This window comes from Mizuhopecten yessoensis, unplaced genomic scaffold, assembly GCF_002113885.1.
Source record: "Mizuhopecten yessoensis strain PY_sf001 unplaced genomic scaffold, ASM211388v2 scaffold7551, whole genome shotgun sequence".
In the NCBI taxonomy this organism is placed as follows: Eukaryota; Metazoa; Mollusca; class Bivalvia; order Pectinida; family Pectinidae; genus Mizuhopecten; species Mizuhopecten yessoensis.
In genome coordinates, this window is record NW_018407104.1 from 818,112 (window position 1) to 836,661 (window position 18,550).

The following is an 18,550-nucleotide window of genomic DNA, read 5'->3' on the forward strand; positions in this document are numbered from 1 at the left end:
ACAAGGGACAGGTCATCTCCCTGAAGAGAAAACTGCTGAGATATTGCACCATCATTTTTAAATTTTACTGAAGGCGACGGAGACATCAATTGGTCCCCGAACAATATATGACGTCTGTAGCTCGAGAGCTGCTGGCTTTGTATTAGAAGTAAAGAAGGAGGAGGAGTTATATAGGCTTTGTCAATAAAATTTGGTGAAATTGAAATTAAAGAGGTAAAATTGGCAGAGTGTAGCGATAACATGGAGATTCCGTTTTTCTAAGAAAGTTTAGTTTTAAGCTCACCTGCACCTGCCCGAAGGGCAAGTGAGCTTCTGCCATGGTACGGCGTCCGTCGTCAACTTTTTATTTTAAACAACTTATTTTCAGTAACGAAAAGGCTTAGGGTGATGGCCAGTAGCATGCCGGAATCAAGTGCTATAAAGTTTGTTCAAATAAATGACCTTCATCCATTTTCAAGGTCACAGGAGTCAAATATGTTTAAATCTGAACGACTTCTTCTAAATAACCAAGAAGCATAGGGTGATGATATTTGACCAGGAGCATGCTTGGATGAAGGGCTACCGAGTTTGTTTAAATAAATGACCTTCACCCATTTTCAAAGTCACAGGGATCAAATATGTTGAAAACCTTTAAACAACTTCTTCTCAATAACTAAAAGGCATTGGATGATGATATTTGGCCAGGAGCATGCTTGGATGAAGGCTAACAAGTTTGTTCAAATTAATGACTTTCATTTATTTTCAAGGTCACAGGGGTCAACTATGTTAAAAACCTTTGAACAACTTCTTCTCAATAACAAAATGGCCTTGGATGACGATATTTGGCTAGTAACATGCTGGGTTGAGCATACAGCATACATTTCCGACGCCTAGCAGGCATTGGCTACTTCTATATCATTGAATACCACTAAGTGTAAAGTTGCCTATAATTAGCGAGTGATATGGAAGTGACCTCGGTTGTAACTCCAGCACAGTCGCCTTCACAAATGAACAATACCACGTCATTCAATGTCATTTTATGGCAAGTTGGTGGTGATGTTTTTTCTTCGTGAAGCAGATACGAATTTGCCTGGGGTGAATGATTCATTATATCTTTTAACAAGAGATCATAGACAAATCATGACGCCCACCATCAAGGATCTTTGTCAGATCTACAAAAGATGATCTTTTACCTTCGTTGCTCTTTATTTCCTTTCAAGGTACTACATGTATGACCCATTCCCATGTTTGAGATACCTAAAAGGGACCTTGTACATTTACGTAAATCTTGTAATACCATATGCTATATGAAACCTTGACAAATAATATTGTAGAAGATGTTGCATGGACGATAAACCACCAAGCATATGGAAGCCCAATATCGAAATGAGAGATGGATAATGTCATATGTAATCAACTCGAAGTAAACCAAAACCTACTCTAGCTGCTATATAAAAACAAGAACGCTCCAAGTTTGAAAATAAATGCTTTAAATTATCATTCCTCCTCACGATTTAGTTGTGCAGAGGTTTCCCTTACCGCAAGTGCGCAAAACATGCAATCTGCTTTTCAAAGTGTCATCGACGTTGGAGGTTGAAACATTGAACTTTGGACTACGAACTACACAACTTAAGTGCATTTATTCAGAGATAGCTATAATAGCAGAAAAGTATCATTTTTTAGGCAATTGCAAATTTGAAGAAAAAAGGGTTTTAAAAGATTTGTTTTGGTTCTTTTGGATGCAGCTTCAAATTAACAGCGAACGTTCTTTAAGATGGGATGACACTCCGGTTTTTTGTGTTTTAGCTCCATATCATGAAAAATATATTCAAGTTAATCCTTATAATTTAATACTATACACAATCCCAGTGCAATAAATTATATGTGTGTAAAATGTGCTAGAAGCGGTATGTTGTATGTTGGTGTATTTGCCTCATTTTGATAGTGCAGAAAACGTTTTAAACGCAGAAGCTCAACAGAAGTAACACCCTCATTTTATGGCGGGAACAAATATGGAATTATTTAAGGCACGGGACGTAAGAAAAAAGAACGGTGGTTAGCTTATTACCTAGCAATAAAATCCCAATGAAAACATACAGTTGTGTGACCGCACAACGCACCAAAAATACCGTGCATACATCATTCACACACCGTCCGCACATCGTCCACACATGGTGCGCACAACTGTGCGATTTAACAATCGTTCGCCCCGTTGTGCGCTTCTCTCCGCACAACTGTGCGATTTGGTACAATTTGTTGATAAATATTACGGAATGAAAAAAAATACGGAAGACTTGTATGCAATAATGTACACTGTATATATTACTGTAATTCTCTCANATCTCCCATCTCTATAACTGAGATTATGTACAATTTTACAATGCGTGTAACACGTACAGTATACAGTGACCGTTAGACTGTCAAGAATGGGTTTGGCTCTTCGGTAACAGAACAGGTAAATAACAATTTGATGAGTGACCGGAGTGTTACCTGGTCTTTGTCTGACACATAGAGATGCTATCTGATACCGTATGACTGTTATGAAAATACAACTGGACGTTTAATATTTGTTATTTGCATTCGTTGTAGTCTATAGCTCCCCTTCACCTGGTTTTCACAGCTTGGCGAGTTACGTAAGTGCCCCGGGCGGGGAAAAACTACGGTCAAGGTACAGAGTGGCAATGTTTACCTGTGTTGCCGAGACTGTGTTGTTATTTTACCTGTGTCGATTAAGCCCGTTTAGACCGAAATCATCATTTCTAAATTTAAGAAAGTATAGACAAAAGATAAGCTCATACTAAAAATCAAGTTTATATGTTTAAACACGAAACCGTATATATTGTTAAGCCATTCCTCAATTTACACCAACCACGATTGTTATCGCACAACGTTCGTCGATCTTCCGCACAATTGTGCGCAAGCAATGATCGTCCAATTTTTTATCGTTTGCACTTCGTGCACACATCGTTCACACACCGTGCACACATCGTGCGCACACCGCACATCGGGTAACGTTGTGCGATCCAACAACCGTATAAAACGTCTATGCCCCTTTTACTGAAAACTAAGACTGCAATGATGTATCGTGCGACGATATATAGCAATATTTTGAATACGGTACGATAAACAATATGTTTTGGAGGTTACAAATACACCATCGATATTTTCAGGATTTTGGATTTCTGAATTTAATCTACTCATATCGGTTCCACCATTGCGAGTTACAGCTCCAGTTCGGCATGCAAGTCGAAAGACGTGAATTGTGTGGAACTTTAAAGTCATGCCCATTTCGGACCAAGTTTATTTCCAGTTGTACACTGTTATATTGACATAAAAAAATGCAACATATCTTTTCTCTCTGCTTTTACCGTTACTATATGCATCGTGATACGTATCATACCGTGACCACAATATCGTGATACGTATCGTATCGTGATGTTAATGTATCGTAGCAGTCCTACTGAAGACCGCCCATTCCTCTTTATTGCAATCATGGGATAGATCAACCTCAATATCAATATTTCAAATATATTGCAGACCAAAGGAAACGTTCTAAAACAGTTGTGTCAAATAAAAAAAATCAATTCTATATATTAAATTATAAAAATGATATTGCCATATTTGTTACTTAGCTATTGAGATATTCATTATGTGTGCACGTATACATTTTATGCTTTGATCAGGTAATATGAATTACATGCATGAAGTCATTCTTTAAATCTACTTTTCTGAGCTATCATTTTGCAAACAAGATAATGTCGTTTCTGACAGAAGGTTCGCTTGCAGAAGTAGACAGTTGATTGTATAAAATTGCCTCCTAACCCCCGCATGAATCACTTTATCTTCTGTTGGTAGGTTCAGTTCCTAGGGAAGCAGTCGGCGATAGGAAATACGTTAAAAATGGTATTGCGATATCCGGAAATTCATTATATTTCTCTCAATCTTAGAAGCTTGTAAATAGCTGTGTCAGAAATACAACAGGAGGCATTTCTTGTAATTACTATCTAGTCGTAATTGCCAATTCACTAAACATATGTACAAAATAATTGTATTACCCCTGCAGGTCGGGTGATTGAGAAAATTATACACCTTTTTTCACCACTGTATGTTATAAGAGGAAATGTATGCAAAATTTGTATTTGCTAATTACTGGTTTGCTTTTGTGCCCTTTGCTTGGGAACACAACAGCAACCAAAATAAATATGCAACCACAATTCAAAGATTTCGGATCTTTATACTTCTCTCTCCCCTTCCTAACAACCTTTTTGTTTCCGAATTCTTCTTTTGCAATACTTTACCTCTGACCTTAGTTTTTAACGTTCGCTCAATTAAGTTATGCAATGGATTCTGTCTCCAGGCATTGACATACAAAAGCCTTGACTATTGTAGTTGTTATTCCCTGCGTAACGTTCAGTATTTGGGGTAATAGCAACAACAACTGGTTTACCAGTTGTAGATAACAAACCGAAGTCCTCAAAATAGGAGTTGTTATTCACCGCTTTACGGATTGTAAACCATTTGTAACAAAGTTGATAGGGTCACAGTGGGAAAAAAATTGAATCAATGCGTTTGGTTCTGTCCCCATGCCGGGACATACCGAGGTCCTTAAAATAGTAGTTAGTATGCCTTGCTTAACGGTTAGTGTTTAGGATCATTGAACATTTACAGGCCCTGTTGACATTTTTCTGGTTTGATCGGCCGTTTAGATGTAATTATATGCGTCTTAATAAGTGTACTGAACTGCTATTGTAATACACACATACTGATGACCAAAACTTTCTTCCTAAGCTGTAAGAATTTAAGCTGATCGCCATCATAACTTAAATTCTAATTTTTATGTCTGATGTGGTCTATATCCTATGTTAGCTACATACTTCCCTGGCGTCCACAATATGCAACAAAGCTTGTCCCTCAGTGATCCCTGGGTTTTCGAATCCCGTTCTAGTTCTTTTGCATTTTTTTTTAAATATTAATGCTCTGGTGTAGATTGTTTTCTTTTAAATTCACCTTTGGACTTTATTTTCAGAAAATAGTTTTTTTTAAGATATAATTTTCGTAAAACTACTGTCATACAAATAAAAACTGTTCAATTCATTTTTGCAGTGGTACTAGGATCCTTAATGATAAGATTTCACAATGAATGTATCTCATTCGCAAAAACAAAACAAAAATGGAAGAAAAACAATTAAAGCTAATGAAACAATCTATGTAAGATGATTGCTTACAGATGGTAGATTCAGTAGTTTTCCCCTAGCCAAGCGCTGTCAGATTGCGCTTTGTTAATGAATGGTCCCGTGTATTTGAGACATCGGGAGCTTGGTATCAACTTTGTCATTTCCCGTCCCCATTACAACAGAAACAATCGTTACCATACCATATCTATTCTCGCGTGAAATCGTGCAATCATGTGTAAGTCAATGAATGCCGACATTTGATGCGGATTGCATAGAAGGCAATTTCAATTTGGTTGGTCTTCCTAAAGGTAGCAATTTAGCCTGAAATCTCAGCATTTTAAGTAATGTTTCATACCTTACAACTTCTTTAATAGGGGTCACACGCACTTCATAAAAAACGAATTCCTCTACATTATATATTAACACCCAATCCCGAGATATTATTAGCAAATTGATGGCAAATGAAGGATTTGGCTCAATTTCATTATTAGCGGTTCTCGAATGTTACTACATAGGTAAAATACTGGTGGAGGTTTTTGGCATGGTACTTCAGTGAGGTAGCACTCTAAATGCGGCATCATATCCATCCTATCTTTAGGAAGTATACGTAAACAAACTGCCTCCTTGTGATAGGGCGGATTTTATCCCGACTAACACATGCACGCTTACACAACACATATGGAGGCACGTCCTTAAATGACCTCAACTGTTTATACATGTAGGACGTAAAACAAAATAAAACCAAACCAAACCAAAATCTCTCTAATCGTAACGAAGGAGAAGGGTTTTAAAGAATTATCTCAGTTTCCTCTATTTCGCTCTGTCCCGGTTGGAGGGGGGTCATGTATATGTATGTTGTGTATGTGTGCCCAAAGTTTATACATACCTCAATCCTATTTGCGCAAGCATGCTTAATGCCAGTTTAAATCCACTGAGCCGTTTGGAACTAATAGCGTTTTAAGGAAAACAAGCTCCCCTGTCCTTTGTTTTGACTTTGTTTAATGTCCTATTATCAGCTAAGGTCATTGAAAGACGTGCCCTTGTGTTTATAATGCTTGTGTGTATGTGTCGTGGAGGCAATGTATAGCTGAGCACAAAAAACAAGTACAGTAATTGCTAATTCAGAGGAATGATTGACAGTTAGATCCCTGCATCTAAAATGTCATGTTTTTTTCTTGACCCAATATTCTTTTCGGCATGTCGTCAGAATAAATAACAAGGTAAAAATATATAACTGTCAATGCTGAGCAAAAGTACGTATAGCTTATCTGCTGTAAAAATACACATTTGTCGTAACATTCTTTATGGTTCTCTTGACCAGTAGTACTCTAGTCCCACAGCACAGAATTACTGAAAACATTTAACTCAATTAGATTCTATATTTTCATTTTAGATTCCATCCTGATGCTGTTCAATACAAACATGTAATTCAAAGACGTATGTTTTTGTTGGTCAAGTTTCAATTAAATATACCCAAATGGTATTTATTTTCCCAAAGAATCTTACTTATCCTTTGTGGGTGCTTGTATTATTCTCGATATTATACGTGAAAATATAGCCAAGGACTGACATTACTCGCTAGACCGAAGGGAGCAACCTTTAAGCCTATTGATGTGCAGGCTATTGATTACGTCCCCAGACACTCGGCCGCGTTGAAGGGCATCAAACGCCACATGTTCTAGCATATTATGGACGACTCGGACACAATTTACTTGTCAGATGCATTGTATGGTATAGAGATGTATGGTCTTAGATACCAATGCAATTCACCTTAAAAATGGAAAGTCACGATATGGCTTTAATCAAAATTGGATAAGAACTTCAGTAAAGGCATTTAAAGGGCTATCTCAAAGCCGCTCTGGTCCGTGAAATGTCGTTTTGCTGTAAATTTCGATGCAGTATACATGAACAGGTATAACGTGAACCCATCGGCGACTTAATGTATATAATTATTAGTCATTAACAAGTTAACAACAGAAGTGTTAATTAATGCATTGTGCTAGATTAACTTCAAAGGCCGTTATCATTAATAGTGCCTGGTACTATATCTCATTGGCCTTCAGACAACACGAGAACGTTTTCATAGCGATATTACAAATAGCAAAGCTCTCTTCGCAACGGTAAATATCGTAACTATTTTTACCTACAGTACTTAAATGTTGAACAGACCAACAGATATAGGTAGGTTAGAATTGAAGAAATATTGACTGTTTTATAAACCAAATTTGAAACGTGATTAATAGTTTTAAGTCACCTTTTCTTTTTTCGCTATACGTTTCAAAAAACGGTAGACATAAAGTTTTATTCTTTCAACTTTTGGTATCAATTCTAAATTTTAAATGAACGAAATTACCACAAGGTGTAGCAAACGTTTAACTTTGTGTTGACTCTTAGCATTGACAAGCTGATTTTTGTTTATTACGTGTTTCCTTTCTTAGGGCTTTTGGAAAGTGTTTTTAATCCACTGTATTTCGAATATGCATCTAAAGTTCCGCTGTGATATGATACATAATATTAAGAACTCAAAACTCCTGAAGACAGAAAGAGTGACTATAAACAACTGAATAAAAATCATCAATTGTAGAGTGAAAGTTAGAAAATACACATCCTGTTTTGATTCCACTGTACATTTTTAACTTGATCATCTGAAACATTTTAACACAATTACAGAAACCAGAAACAGTAGGAAAGATCCATCAACTTATATTAATTAGTGATTTAAGATACAATTTTCGCAAAAGGAGAAACTAAATTCTTATTACAAATTTCACGATCTCCTTAAGAGGAACAAAAGTTTAATTGCCAATATTGTTTGAGATTTGCACAAAGACCTCTTTTTTTTTAATGAAATAGAGACTTAACACTGGATTATTGAGAAACATTTAACTGAATCATAGCCAATACAAGATAAATTACGAATGTTAATTTGCCATCGTTAACAAAAGGATGTGACGCTGAAATTAAATAACTGTTATTAGATTCTAAACTGTATTTCTTTTGAAAAATAAAAGTTGTACAAGAATAAAGATAGCCAAATTCAAAATGTTTAAACTAAAATGTTTAATTTTGAAAAGATAATTTGAAGGAATGATTCATTTTCTATTTTAGACAGTAAAACGCATGTAAAACCTCCCTTTGTTCATATTTTGCCCCACAATATTCAGTTTTGGTATTCTCTAGTCCTGTCCGCCGTTGTTGTACTTAGCCTCGAGAGATGTATCAGCTGAGCATTGGTATCATTTAACATGTCATTGACAATTAACTGAATGCATGTTAAACATCTTATTTTCTTTTACATGTATAAACAAAATTATTGAAAATAACTTCCACGTTGAAGAGTAATTATGGAACGTGTTCGTGCCATTAAACGGATTTTATATTATTTTCTAAATCATGATTAGTTTACAAGATATTAAAAGAGACTTCTAATCCAAATTTCCTCTATGCGAAAGTTACATGAACCTATAAAATAAACAACAAAACAGAAAAAAATGTCGAATGTTATATTGAAGCAAAGGTAAACACAGGGCTTAGTTAAGAGGCTTCAAGTACAAACGAAATGTAAATTGTTTTTTATTTGGAAGAGTTTAGACTTAACCTCATTACGCATAAAAGAAAGGGACCAATTTTCAAAAGTGTTTTTAGTTTCCTTCAGAAATTGGTCAAAAACAAGTATCTGTTTGACAAATCGCTATATTTAATTACGTGGCATTGTATATTTATTTCAAAAGTTTGAATGCAATGTTTGTTATTGAAATGCAGGGAATACCAATATCTGACTTGCCGTTAGCTCGCGGCATTAGTCTTATCGGTTAGCGGGTCAAGTCTAATTATATGTATTATGAATAGAAATTTATCGGATGCGAAATGAATTACTGCTTTCCTCGGCATAAGAGTTCACACAGAGTCGTGTGTTGTGTCGTGTCTTCTTACTCACTATTAATTTATTTGATTTTTATGGCTTTAGAGCCATGCCAATGCACTCTTATATATACATAGTTATACTTATGTTTTTGTTGGGGTTTAACGTTCTCGAAACAGATATCACAAGACGGCATTACATACTGCTTCTTGTCTACACTACACACAAGTATACACGTCTCGAATTTCCCTTTATTTCCTAATGCCTCACCTGGCAATACCTTACTTCTGGCCTTACGAAAACGCTACAATTGATTTGGAATGTCCTCGAAAGGTATGTAACCATAGTTTCAACGATTGTACAAAATAAATCATGATTGCTTATTTAAAAATTAACATCCTTGAATTCCTGAGCACCAACGTCCAGAATCAGGACTAGTAGCGTTTTAAAGGAAAAGTTGACGGAAGGACGGACGGCTTTAAATAACCAAAGCTGTTCAATAGGACGCCAAACCAAATTTACAAATCATATCGAAAGAGCCAATATATATGAAACAAGTTATATTAATCACTCTTATTGGCCCAGGTGTAAGCGCGCGTGTGATCTTAATGTGGAAGGGAACCGGAGTGCCCGGAAAAACCCTTGTGGGAGGGCAGGTTACCTCATACATTTCCACGTCTGAGCCGGGGACTGAACCACGGCCGCCGTGGTGAAAGGCAAGTGCGCTATCCACTGCGACAACCGACCGACCACCCAAAAATTAGTATAAATATTGTATGGTATGTATGGTGGGTTTAACTGATATCCCTTTGAGTAAACACCCCTGAAGGAACCCCATGGAGATTCCAGGAGAGAAAAGATCTGCTATATCCAATTCTATGTCGTTAGGATCGACTGATATGGCCGACAGAATCCGGGAGTGTCCTCTTTTGTCCTTTGCTAAGGGGACATCTAGGAAAAAGAATTGATCTGCTATTTCAACACTTTGTACTCCATCTTTTTTCCCCCCATACTTATTTTACAGCGGTGTCCTCCTAGGCCACCGTCGTTAATTGAACCTTAGCTTTAGCAAGGACATTAAACCGAAAAACCCCAGCCAGAAACATGAAAAGTTAGTACAGTGTATGTAAATATCTATCACAAAACTTAATAAACAACGGTATGAAAATGTTAAATGTAAATTTCATGATTTTCTGTAATGGCCCATCGGAAATCCATGTCATCCGGGGCAAAACAATACCAAAATCAAACAATCACGAAATGGACACACAAAACCAAATTTAAAAGGAAAAAAGGTTATAAAGATGCAAAAAACAAAAAATCATTTTCAAACAAATTGACTAGAATATAATAGATTATCTGTAATTAAATAAAATAGTTATATATCAATGGCAAAGAACGTATTGAACACACTTTTCTAGCCTCAACATTTTAAAAACGGGGCTTTTAATCATAAAATGTTTGCCTGTAAATGGTTGATCACAAGTATGACAACAACGTTTATCTTCGTTCGTAAAATATAAGAATGTGTAACGTAGGTACGATATATGCGTAGCTGTAAATTCCTCTCTGCGGCCTGTTTTACTTGTTGCATATTACCCGTTTTAGGAGGGAATTGAAAGTATCTGATTACTTCTTCCGGGTGTTTATGTTGTCAATTTGTTGTTCAGAACCACAACAACAGCTTTGATATTAAATATATGCAAACAATATTGTATAAGCAGTCAAAAAGATTCCTTGAAGCCTAAATATAAGGAAGTCGGCCTTCTGCAATTATTTTATCTGGCTATCTTTACCCAATCATGGAAGAGAATAAGTGATTTTTGCATGCACCTTGCTAACCCATCAAGAGTATAAGAATACCCAATACCCCTAGGTTATTCATAATAGCAAATGAAAGTAACAGAGGGAGTCAAGGCAACCAAAAACAATTATTAAGTGAACGATCTTTTATGCAAGGTTGTTTCGAACACATAGGCGACATTAAATTTCGTTTTAATTACGAGATGCACCGATGTGAACAACATTGATTCGCGATAAAATTAACCAAAATATTTGAAAGGCATTCTATCGATTCTCTATGCTGAATATCCTTTTTGATACATTATTAGCCATAGATGGCACTGGGAATTATGTTTTCCTCTTAATGATAGTACTTCACATGAGTTCAGCATTACCTCAGAGGCTATAAAATGGCTTCACGAGATTGTGGGTCCCATTGAATATTGATAATACAACAGAAGTGATCTCTTGGTGATTTTAAATCTTTTAGTCGAGTTGATTTTATTTTATCATTGACAATTCTAGGCTTTTTTTCAACAATGTGGAATTGTATCTATTTAATATGTTTAATGCAATGAGTGAACAATTTATTGAACAGATAAAATAAAACCGCTCTATTTTCAATTTGTCAAAATATCAAACATGTTTTTTCGCTGGTCACTTCCTTGCAATGAATTATGAACCAATATTATTGATAAGTTTGATTATTTATTAAACTGATATTATTGATATTTGTTTTTGTATATATTCACTCTTTATAACGCCTTTGTTGTTGGGACTAAACAAAATTGTTTGTATTTGATTTAGCGTCCTATTGTGTCTGTTATCCTGGTAACACATGTATCGTTCATGTACTGGTCTTTTATGTATTGATGCCATCTTTCCCCAAATAAATTAACTATAGAGGAACATATGTTTATAATCACAATTGAAAAGGAAAACAGCCATACCCCTAAAGACTAAAAACACTTCTCTTGCAACAGAATATTTACGTGAAAATTTTAGTCTTTCCTTAGAAAAAAACGTACGTAAATCATGGAGTCTAGTTTTGGGGGTATCAATTAAATATTGTCAAATAATCCCTGACATTCGAAAATGCACATATAGATTCAGTTTGGTTTAGTTTTATTTTATTTAATGTCCTTAGGTCATTTAAGGTGTGCCACCATGTGTGAAGTCTATGCGTGCTTGTGTGTGAGTAAGCAGAAGACAGTGTATGTTGGTGTGTTTGCCTCCTTGAGATAGCGCGGATCTGATGCCGACTTTATAGTGTTTTATCACTGAAATACCACGCCGAAGGTACCCCCATCACAGCATTCCGCCCGGTCACATTATACTGACAAATATGGTGTTGATTAGTGACGCAGGAACATATTTTAAGATTGAAGAGACACATGTCAAATAAAGCCTTTTCCTTAGCTTGGGAAAAGTATGGTCAAATATAGCCCAATCCCAGGCGTCAATACCTAGCTAAGAAAACACATTTCTGTAGAATATATAAAAAGTCATTTATAGGGCATTGTCGTTTAGACGTGGTAGAATAGAAGTAAGTGATACAACAATATCGAATTTCCCAAAGTGATAAAGAGGAATGCTATCCATGAACACCTATATCTGATGTAACACATTCGGACCGCCACCGAACTGCAGATACGGTCGGACCGACTATCACTTTTAGCTGGTTGGCACAAACCAAAGATCATCGTATGATTGTAATGTAAATGAATGACGTTTTTTTTTCTCTCGATTTACTCATTTCTTTTTCAGATAAAACCTGCTTGATGTGTTATTGATCATTAAGCGTTGTATCACCAGCTCCATTAATACTGTTTATCTTGAATGATCAAACACAAACCATATACGTTATCAGGATAGTATGAAGTGCCATACTTTCAACATTCACTTCAATTGAGTTTGCAATGACCATGTAATTTCACCTAAATCATGAATATTGCTGGTAAGTGTTGGTGTTGTATCAACATGTACAAATTAAAACATAAAAAAAACATGAAAGAACTTTTCAACAAGTCCCCGTCACAACTTAAAAGACCATACATTAAATATGCCTTTGTGGCAGAATAAAGTGGCCCAAAACGACTATTTTGTTTCAATGAGTTTTACTTTTTTCTGAGTGGGTTTTAACGTACTAGCGAAAGCCTTGCTTGGCAACAACTCACTTCTGGCTTTAATGTTGAACATTCGCCAAGGTCAGGACGGCAATAGGTTCTGTCCTCAGGTCGGAACTTACCAAAAGTAGTTGTGATCTCCTACTTAACGTTAAGTATTTAGGGTAATGGCAACAACTGGTTAACCCTTTGTCAGTATAATGTGACCGGGTGAAATTCTGAGCTTGGTGCCTTCGGCATGGTATTTCAGTGAGATAGTTCGGATCTGATGACGACTTTATAGTACTACACAAGGAGGCGAATACACCTACAACACACATACACGCATACACAACACACGTGGTGACATGCGCTTAAATGACATTAGCTGTTAATAGATATTTAGACCTGATACAATCAACAAATCAATTAACGTACTAGCAAAACCTAAGGTATATGGTGAAGAGAGGTCGCTTTAGAGACAACAGCACCAAGTAGATAGGAGAGAGGAGATTCGACATACCAACATCTAGGCACGCTTCTTAACATATCGCAGCCTCCCAAAATACACACACATACACGCATGCATTTTGCACACAAGGGAGGCCGTCCTTAAATGACCTTAGCTGTTAATAGGACTTTAAACAAAATCAAACAAACAAACAAACAAATCTTAACATAATCAAAAACAACAACCAAATAACAAGCATATTTCCCAGTGATATCATGATAGCGCTCCTAGTCGTCATCAACCTGTATTTCTCGAAACTATGTGTTGTAGTTTGATATTCGAAGAAACTCTTGAATTCCAACACAAATGTGTCATTTTAACACCGTCGGTAAGGTAGGCATAGATGAAAATACCAAGAAAGATAACGTTATGACCTAAAAATTGAAATCGCCACCATTATTGTACAGCTTAATACAGCCTGAAAAGTCTGAACTGTCATTTATTATAATCTTAGGAGAATACAGACAATCAAAATGGTCAATACATTTATATTCTTTAACAGCACATCGTCCATATATCCTAGAAGTGAATTGACGGATTTGGCAAGGATTTTGGTGCTAGATCAGATAAGCTTAATAAAATTAGTCCTGGATGAAAACAACTATAACAACCTGACCAGAAAGATATCCTTGTTTACAAATTCAAGTAAACTGATACTGTGTTTTCTAAAATGCTTAAATCTGTTCTGTTTATGTTCCGACGTGTAAAAGGCCTGATATATTAACATTCCAATGTAACGCTGTCCTTGGTATTGAAGTTACACACAATAGTGCACGTTCATTAACAAATGGAGTCACAATACACATTCATCTATCCATATAAAAAAAACAAATATTGGCTTCTTGTTCAAAGAAGCCTCGACGCTAGCTCATATACATACACATGTACTGGTACTTTTTTATCGTTATTTCATTATAATACAGTATACATACTCATGCAACACACATATCATTTCCTTCTGGAAGGATGTCGACTGCCTACACGAATTCGTTCCAAGCGATTGTTCCTATGCTATTTGGTCACGACAAACCATTTAGGCAGAAAAAGTGTCCACGTCACAATGTTAAGTTAATCTACATTGAAATGCATCACGACGAAAGTAATAACATAGAAAACGCTTCTTATTGACTTTGATCAGGTGAGAAAGCATTCATGGGAGTCTTACTTCGAAACATGAGTGACATAAACAATCTGAAAAAACGCAATACACATATTCGTGCATGCTAACAATTAACTTAAATTGCCAATGTCTTTATTCATTTTTGATATTTAAAAATAAAATAAAAAATAGCCCGATGATAGCTATGTCAAGACTTACAAAAATACTCTGACGTTGTTTTGATATGCTATTGAAAATCAATAGTCAATAGCAGAGCAGAACATTGGCGTGAAGCAAAACCATTGTCTGACATAAACGCCGCCAATAAATACTCAAATGAAAATTTAAAACATTAAATGCCATTTCCTAGATGATTAATATATGTATAGCATGCGTTGATGGTTATCCAAAGCTGAAACTTGATGCGACCAAATAAATCGACATCAATCATATCTTTTATTTATAAATTCCAAATATACTTATTTTTAACGTCTATGTAAAGTTTCTAATCATATACGCTTAATCACGAAATTTCTGTCACATGATTTGTCACGTGATCTAAATAATAGTTCGTCTGAACACGTGTCAATGATTTACCTAATAGATTTGTTGAGATATATGACAAGTTACATGATGTCACTACTTACTGTCGTATTAATGGTTTTTAAACAAATGTACGTCTGACAATATTCACGAAACCATTGTCATGTGACTTCATGAGAGGTTTCTCTTTGGACGTGGTGTTTCGGTAGACAAAGACGCCATGCCAATAGGTATGGCGCCGGTAAATAGAAAGTGCTTTGCCTCTGTACCAAACGGCCAGGGGTCGTCACTATCTTAATTGATTTTCGGAACATTTCCTTAGCAACAATGTTTTAATCGCAACGAGTGTTACGCGATTTATTGAAGGATTCACATAAATTTATGTCACTTTAAACACGTAACTTCTTTTTCTCTTACTGGTGACACCTAAAATATGATTTATCTAGATAACCTCCATACTATTTGTAAAGTGCAATATGTAAAATCACTGTTAAGGACGCAGGACACTGCAAAATACGCAAGTTTCATTTTCGTTTGGTTCGAAGGAAAGTTCCAAAATTGTGTTATGGACAATTAGTAAGGACTATAAATTGAAACACTGACAAAACAATTATCTAATACATATACATATATGTATGTACAATGTAGTTAATATACAATTTTAATGGATTCTTCTGACAAAGATCATTAAATGACCCGAGTTAGGACGCCAAAGATATGTTTACTTAGGTTATAGTGTTCAAACTTACGCCGTAACTGTTAATCCCTATTAGAGAAGGCGTTCACCCAGGACACATGTTATACTCATGCGAGACCATGCCTACGTCATTCATGCGACGAACATAAGACTGTTTCTTTACATATTGATTGGTTTTAAAATGATTTGTGAACAAAAGTATGACGTGCCTGATAAGAAAACACTGTTCCATACCTTTAATGTATCGACAATTTCGAATATTAGTGCAGGTCAATTGACTAGTTGAAAAACTAATAACGCAATCTTGAACTGCTGAGGAAGTTTCAGTCACGCATAATTGTTTTTTGTTGCCTCTTGCGATCATACTTTTGTTATTCTTTTTAATGTCATCTTAAAACTGTAGTTAGGCCAAAGAAGCAACATTGCTGTCCAATACTGTTCAAAACATCTAGCTTTAAGCTTGGTCAAAGACATATTTTAATACGGTATTGACATGTTTCCGAGTCTTTGTTGAAAGAAAGTAAAAACATCTACATTAAGGTTTACAATCTAGTTGTGCCTCATAAAATGTTCATCTCTTAAGGGAAACAAGAATTGAAATTTAATTTAGTGAAAAGTAATTCAGAACTTAAATGCACAACAATGTTGTTTTCAGTGGAATTATTTTTAAATTAAAAAGGAAGAAACTTAATATATTAGTCGCAATATATTGACCTTCAACCAATCTTTCATACAAATACAAATCAAATTTAAATAAAAGGTTTCATTTCAAATTATATCTTAATAAAAGTTTTAGCTACTTGTTTTAACTTGTAAAAAAGAAAGACCATCATGTATTGCACTTAAATAAGTACGAAACTACATGTATATCTTATTCGATGCTTAATATGTTAATTTTGGCTATTTTATTGTACCAACATAGAATGAGTAACGGTTATTTTCCGTTTTCCCCCTGTTATGTCTTAGACATATAGATTCTATGAAATTATCTATTGTACCTAATCTAAATGAGTAACGGATATTTCCCGTTTTCTCCCCGTTATGTCTACCATACAGTTTCTTTATGACAGTATTGTTTGACATCCAAATTAGTAACGGTATTTTCTTTCTTTCCCTCCTTTTTAATTTGTATTAAAAAATATTAGTTTACAATTTTATCATTTGATCTCAAATAACGTGAACTCTTGATTTCTTCTTTGTTATTGTATTAGGAGTGTAATTAATATATATAATCAATATAATAATTGCAATTTTACATTTATTTTTCTCACGCATTATTTGCTTTTTGTTATTAATTTTTGTTTTAAGAAAAATAATTGAAATATATTTTACATTCGTTCTTTCCTTTTCTTTTCAGGTGCCTTGTGCGGTGACTTTTGCCACATCCCTACGTTGTTTTTCAAGATTATATTCTGGCTTGGATATTGTAATTCTATGATCAACCCAATTATCTACTCATGTTCAAGCCGTGAATTTCAACGAGCTTTTCGGCGCATCTTGCGATGCAAAGTTCATAGAAATCCAAGGTTATTTTACAAATCTAAGTCAAGAAGTACATCGATATCTGACCTAAATTCTTCCAATCAACTTTCAGTCAAAAAATCGCCTAATATTCTTTATAGGTCGGAATTTACCCGACGTTCAATGAGACCAATGTGTAATCAGCACGTAGCGATGGATAAAGGACGTCTTAAAGATTCACAGTGTTATTCAAAGGATTTGTATTCAGCGGAACCTGGAAATGGCAAATTATCACCCAGTATGAAACACCTAAGATTCTGTGAAAGCTGTGATAGTGAGAACCTTTCTTTAAGTGATGACCAGATGGAGGCTTTGAAGGAGGAATGCCTTCAGCATTTACGGTGACAGTGTATTTACGTAATACGATGCCAACAACAGAAAATTGCAATGTCGGCGAAAAGAGAAATTGTTCAATAAATATATATTCAGAAAAAAAAGTTTCGTGAGTTTCATGAGGAAGCTCGAGGATGACACTTCGCTATATTTTGCATAAGTTTGATTGGTCTTTAACTTTTGCTGACGGAACGGTTATACATGTCCAAAATGGAGGTCGTTGATGGCTTCTTGTGTGATGTCAGAAAATGTAGCCGGTGGTTGTGTGTGCTTTTATCTATTCGATAGTATTTAAATGAAACCTCATAGTACATTTAAAACGAAGTTACGTATATATTTGTTTTTAATCGAACCCTGTGTTCCATTTGCTAACATTTCATTTCTTCACACTTGGTAGTGAAATGGAAGGATAACGGCAACACCGTATACACCGTTAGACGTTTCCAACATTAGAATGACGACAAAGAGTTTCGTATAGCTTAACCTTACCACTTTCATTATCTTATTCTATTTTATCTCTATGTTTAATTGTTATTTTGTCCATGTTAAGGTAACGTTCAAGTGATGATGCTCCACGTGTATGTACACACAAACATTCCGTTGAAATGTCATTTTTTAAACGTCGCTTTTTAGGTCACCTGAGACAAAGTCTCAAGTGACCTATTGCGATCGCCTTTTGTCCGTCGTCGTCCGTCGTCCGTCGTGCGTCCGTAAACAATTTACATTTTCGACTTCTTCTCCAAAACCCCTGAACCAATTTCAATGAAATTTTGCAGGGACCTTCCATGGACAAAGGTCAACAAAAATAGTTGCCGGTTTAGTCCTAAGCCCCCAGGGGCCTGAGGGGCGGGTCCAAAAAAGGGTCAAATTGACTAAATTTCAAAAATCTTCTTCTCCAAAACCCCTGAACCAATTTCAATGAAATTTTGCAGGGACCTTCCATG

The 18,550-nt window shown here is 35.5% G+C and overlaps 1 protein-coding gene across 1 annotated transcript in view; it reads left to right on the top strand.

Moving 5' to 3' along the window:
* Positions 1-17,919, top strand: part of LOC110453961 (alpha-1A adrenergic receptor-like) — an 87,415-nt gene extending 69,496 nt beyond the window's left edge. Inside the window, exon 2 of the mRNA XM_021503219.1 lies at positions 17,110-17,919. Within this exon, the coding sequence (XP_021358894.1) occupies positions 17,110-17,618 (509 nt within the window). The 3' untranslated portion in view covers positions 17,619-17,919. The remainder of the gene's footprint in view (positions 1-17,109) is intronic.
* Positions 17,920-18,550: the final 631 nt, after the last annotated feature.